General features: G+C 41.9%; 1 protein-coding gene across 1 annotated transcript; it reads left to right on the top strand.

Annotated features, from left to right (window-relative positions):
• Positions 1-3,377: 3,377 nt before the first annotated feature.
• NPPA (natriuretic peptide A) lies at positions 3,378-6,048 on the top strand. The gene is made up of 3 exons (XM_068171537.1): positions 3,378-3,588; positions 5,077-5,362; positions 5,598-6,048. Exons 1-3 carry the CDS (start codon positions 3,469-3,471, stop codon positions 5,612-5,614), a joined length of 423 nt encoding a protein of 140 aa, XP_068027638.1. The 5' UTR covers positions 3,378-3,468; the 3' UTR covers positions 5,615-6,048.

Below are 6,048 nucleotides of genomic sequence, written 5' to 3'. Positions count from 1 at the left end.
GCCTGCACTGAGCCTGGAGGGTCCAGCAAAAGAAGGAGCAGCCGCAACACAGAGATAATGTATCACGATCACCGGGAGAAACAATCCGTGTTTAGGATGAAAATGAATTTCCCCCCTTGGAAAAAGTGAGGCACTGCTTAATTGCAGGATAGCCACTCCAGACATTTTTACATTTCTGTTTTGATTCTCATCTGATGGGCTCATCGATTAACTTCCTTCTCAATCTAACTATCATGCAGGGAAAGAGAGCCTGGGTGGGGTATGGCATAGTTTTGTCAATGGTTTTGTCACTGGGAGATGAAAGGAATCCAAATCCAGCTTCTTCCTCAGAACAGGAGGCTCTGCACAAACAGCTCACGCTCTCCAGAATGGCAGTAGGAGAATGGACACACTGGAGGGATGTGCAGCAGGTCAGGGCAGCACTTAAAGCAGGTCTGTCCATCAGCAGATGGAACCCACATGGCACCAACCCCCAGAGTTACAGTCCTTAGCCTCACAGGGCTGAAAAACAAGGACACAGAATCATCTTGCTGGGGAAGGGGCAATGTCACCTCAGCTGAGCTCTGTCCATCCTCCTCCTCATCACAGGACCCACACACAGGCTGCCAGTAGCATCCCTCTGACCTGAACAAGCAGAGCTGCTCTAACGGAGCCTCCTGTCACCACACCTCCCATCCCATCCCCTGGGAAGCAGGGGAAATGCGCCAGATTCCCAACCCTAAAGCCAGTCACAATAAGCTTTTTAGAAGAACCTGCTGCCCTGTTAAGGCAGATATTTTACTAGGGAAATGCCCAGCTGAGCATAGGCAATGGCTAGATCTTGACTCTCTACTGCTGGGCTATAAAGCCCAAAGTTCGTATTAATTTACCTGGGTGATAAGACTGAGATAAACAAGTGACTTTTATAGTTTAACAATGATGAGCTGAGTTCTGACATTTCACACTCCATTTGCTTTGGCAGAACTGCAAGATGGATAATCGAGGGCAGAATTTGGCTGTGAAAATACAACTGTTACTGTGACAGACAGCCTTTTTATCCCATCTCTACACCTGACTTCAGTGTACATGGAATACAGCACAAAAGCTTCCTGTCTTAGAAAAGTATTGTCAAGGCTGAAGTCATGCTGCTGCCTCTTGTTTATCTGCCATGGAACCCAGAAGATGAAAAGGAACAAACCAGTAAAGAAAGGACTATCTTGAGGTCTGACTTAATGACTAAAATCCTGGATAATTAAGATTGTTTCACAAGGACAGGTCACTCAAAGCAGAAAATTCCACATCTGAGATTAATATTGTGTCCCTCAATTTCTTGCTGCTGGGTTTGTGCCCCGGGGGCTGCTGTACAAAAAAACCCAAAAACAAAACAAAAAAAAAAAAAAAAAAAAAAAAAAAAAAAAACCCAGACACAAAGGAAATCTCAGAGCAAGCTACAAAATGTTTTTGCACAGAGAGCACTGGAGAATACTTAGTGTGTGTGTGGGGGGTGTGAAAGGAAAGAAACAAGAAATACAACAATAACAGATTCTAATTATCTTAAATTGGACACTCAAAATTAAATAATAATTCTGGTTTATCTTCTCCCACTTTTGCAGTTTACAAAACAAAGTAACACCTTGGCACAAACAAACATACACAAACCAAGAGCAGCAAGAAGAGAATACTTGTAGCTAATTAACAAATTATACGGACACTGCAGTATAGAGTGTTAATTATAAAAAATAAGCTATCAGGATCTTAATTATTTTTTAAAAGCACAAAATAAGAAAGTGTTGGAGCACACAGTAATACAAAAAAAATAGTATTGCCTTTATGTTCTGAAAAAAATAAAGCACTGAGGAAAATTAGAGAGAGCTCTTGTAATAAAGGGCTTCATCAGAACACACACAGAGTTGGGCTGACTTCAGGCTATATTAGGAAGAAGTAGCATTTGAGCGTGACTTCACAACCTTGAGAATGTCCTTTCTAGTATAATTTTGGTAGCTGATCATGTGAACAGTATGTGCACATGTTTGTACATAAACACCATGTTAAGACATTTAGGACATGGGAAATACTTTACCATTCTGTTATTATTTTGAAATTGTACTCAGGAGATTCTTTCAAGATCTATGTTCATATGAAAAGTCAACAAATTATTACTAGACTGACATTCAACTTACTGCTACATTTGTTGTCGTTTCAATTTAAAATAACAAGAAACATGAGGAAAATGCAAAAAAAACCCTGTTGCTTCATGATTTAGAACTCTCTTGCATTTCTGTAAAAAGATTAATTTTTAGTTATACTATATGTACAAAGACAAAAATGAAAGAGAAATTTGAAGCATTTCTGTACTTTTGTAATTTCTCATCTAAGAATAGACAGTTTCTAGCTAATTTTAAGACATTCAGCACTTAAACAAATAAATACTTTTAGTTTTTAATATATTATATTTAAGATTTTATTTTAATTCCTCACAAAACGCACATATATTCAAATCCATCCATTCTTTCTTTGGGATAGATTCCGAATAATACCAGCTATCTAAGTTCTCATTGAACAAGTTTCTTTCTTGTATGACGGTAAAATAAGATTATTGCTGAAACTGGCTGCCTGTTCTTTAAATTTTATTTATGTAGGGTCAAGCCTTACCATCAATGCTTAAAGAAATCCCATTATTTGAACGTTTGGCTGTTTATAAACACTAGTGTTTTTCAGCAGTGCCGGAGCCGGTTGTCGCGGAAGGCTGGAGGCACTCGCTCTCCCCGCGGTCAAGTCTGCACTGAGGTGCAGATCGAGGTGCTGCTCTTGTTGGTAACACACAAATACAAAGTCTCAGTGGTGATATCACCTCAGTAGCAATGGGAAAAGTGGCCCAAATGTGGGATTTTCAGCACACTCTCTGGTATGCGGTGGCCGCGCATATTCCATATATAGAAGGAAAGTGTGCACAATACTTTAGGTGTCCTGAAAGACAATTTATCTTCATTCTTGACTCTTCACCAAGTACTCATCTGAAAGCCTGTTGTTTCCCCTGTAAAAGGCAATTTCCTTATGGAAATCTTCTAACTGAGCAAAGTTTAGAGCAGTTTTGGGATTGTTTCCCATCTCTGTAAATCTGACCATAGGGGTCTCTTGAAAGAGAATTGCTAAGAATTTCCAACTGGACTGTGTAATCACAGCGCCTGGTATCAAGAGGAGGGGGAGTGACATGAAATCACTGACTTGTGACATACATTCCTCAGCAACAGCAGCTGCTGCCTAATGACAGCTAATAAAGGGAATCTTCCCTTGACAGAGCTGCATGCCTGCAGTGGGACTGGAATGTGCCCAAGATAAACCCACTGATAACCTAGGAAGCAGGGATCACCCAAAGAGTATAAAAGACAAGCTTCAGAAGAGACACAACAGGACAAGGAAGAAAGAGACTTGAAGGGACATCTCAGAAGAAACAGCTTGAACTTCCCTATTCCCAACGAAGTCAGCGCCATGGACACTAAAGGCTCATTTTTCTATGGCTTCCTTTTGCTGCTGCTCATCCAGCTCCAGTCCAGCAGAGCCAACCCTATCTACAGCCTCAGCCCTGCCAAAGAACTGGCCAGCATGGAGGTGAGGACTCTCATTTTGCAAGGTTAAACTTTTGGGGTGCTTAGCAGAGCGTGAGGTGGTGCTTTGCCTTCCTTTTGCATGACTGGATCGCAATAACCGCATCAGCCATCACATGCTGGGGGACAAAGCCTCAGCTTTTCAAAGGGGTTCACAGAAGCTCTGTAGGGCAATATCCTCCTGTGCTGGGTTTACCTGAGCTCCTGGGCAGTAGTGGGAACCAAAATTGTGATGTTCTAGGATGTCTGCTTTGGTGTTTCGGTTCTTTTTCTTATAAAGATACATCTTCCTGGGCACAAAGTTCCAGGGGAGGAAAAAATCAGCAGAGTAGCTCCATAAGAACAAACAGAAAACTCTGAGGTGGGGTTTTGTCTATATGTTTACCCCTGCTCCGTATGGCTCTAGCTTTGTGAATTTGAGAGATCTGGTTGTGTATGGATGAGAGATGAGGAGGTAAAGTGGAGCACCCAAAGACAAACTTTTATAAATATTACTAGAGGAATAACACAATCATTTAGTGTGGCTCATCCAGAAAAGCTTCCAGAGCTATAAAATTACTGCAAAGCATTTTAACAAATAATAGAGAAAATCCATTGTTACAGCACAAGTACTAGCTTGAGACTCTGATGGGATCTGAAAGCTCAAACCTTTCCTTGGGCTGGTTGGTACCAGTAACCAGCTTCTCAAAGCTGTTCTCAGGCCCTAAGAACAAACTCAGAGTTGATAAGGACAATTGAAGCTAAAGCTGCCTCTGGGCTGTTTCCAGCAGCCTGCAAGAGTGGCTTCCAAATGTACACACTATCAGGCAAGCCATAAGGTTCATTCCTCTATATTCATATTCTAGAGCTGGGCAATTAGATTCCTCTAATTGGTTGAGCTGCCCTTGAGGAGGTTATCTGACCCCAGTTACACAAAGCTTTACAAATTACAAAGAATGGTACCCAGGAAACAATCACACAGCAGGCATGAATTGACCATACAGGTATTTTCAGTTACTTTCAGGAGTAGCAACCCTGTAATCCCTGGGGCAGAGACTAGTGAAAACACCTAGAGCTTCTCCAAGTGATGTCATTCAAATAGCCAGGGGTGACAAAGCAGCAACTTCTGAGAACGTGGGTGTGAGCTATGTGGCTAGAGGTTCTCTCAGACTGTGTACCACTGGTGGGCTGAGTGGACCCTGTGCAACCCACATCTTGCATTTTCTTCTCTGCCAAGATGTCTTCTAAACTTGCCAGTAAGATACACATGATGGCAAGCAGCTTCATTCAGTTCACAAGGTGAAGCTGTGTCTTCCCATAGATGGAATTACTGTGAACAGGGATATAATGCAGAGGACAGAGCCCAACGACCACCAGTAAGGCTGGGATCCAACCTGTCAGTCTCCCTAGGGTAGCCTAAGGGACCATCGATGAATACAGAACAGAACGACTGGAAGAGTTAGCAAATGACCACAAGACAAGGAATTTCATTAATTTAATCCTTCTCTTATAGGCTCTGCTGGAAAGACTGGAGGATAAGTTTGCAATGATCGAAGCCCTGGAATCCAATCCTGACCTGCAAGAACCCAAAACCCAGGAGGAGATTCTGTCGGAACTCGCCGATGACAGTGACAACCAGAAGGCTGAACCCAGGCTTGCACCCAACACCCCTCTGTCCTACAGGGACCCCTTCCTCAAGAGACTGAGGGGGCTGCAGATGCCCAGGATGATGAGAGATTCTGGCTGTTTTGGGAGGAGGATTGATCGGATCGGCTCCCTGAGTGGGATGGGCTGCAACGGTGAGTCCTGCCTGAGCCATTTCACTGAATAGCACGGACCGTGTCCGTGCCCTGGGACAGGGAGGGAGCAGCTTCTCATTTAAGTTTTTAAGAAGACACAGTTTCAGACTGGAATTAATTTGAGCCTAGTATTTAAGCTAGTATTGGTTTTTCAAAAGCATTGCTTTTGACAATGGTGACACGCACCAAGACAAAAACAGATTCTAGTAACATTTATTTCATGTTTGGTTTGCAGGTTCCCGGAGAAATTAGGATCAACCTCCCTAGAACCTGCTCTGAAGAATGCTTTACAGTACCCCTTCCTCCCAAGATGAAAGCCAGATGCTTTCTAAGCTCCTCAACAGAAAGTTATTACTATTTTTATTTATTTATTTATTTATTTATTTGATGTTTTTTAAAGAACATTTCTTACGCTAGCACTGACAGACCATCTTTAAATAAAACTAACACATTAGACATCTGTGCTGGACCTCTCTCCTGTCTGTTGCATTAAGTTTTGTTGCATTAAGTTTTCTTGTATTTGCCTAAAGTCAAAATCTTAAATTTTATTGATATTCTGGTATTCACAAGCCTGCATCTTACTTACATGAGACAAAGAAAACTTAGTAAAAATGAAAATGAGTTTTTGACTAGAGGCTTTTCCTCTGCAGTAAGAAATGCTAACAGGTTATCAGGAAAAAAAACAA

Source organism: Anomalospiza imberbis, chromosome 23 (genome assembly GCF_031753505.1).
Source record: "Anomalospiza imberbis isolate Cuckoo-Finch-1a 21T00152 chromosome 23, ASM3175350v1, whole genome shotgun sequence".
In the NCBI taxonomy this organism is placed as follows: Eukaryota; Metazoa; Chordata; class Aves; order Passeriformes; family Viduidae; genus Anomalospiza; species Anomalospiza imberbis.
This window is presented reverse-complemented; position numbering and strand designations above follow the sequence as displayed.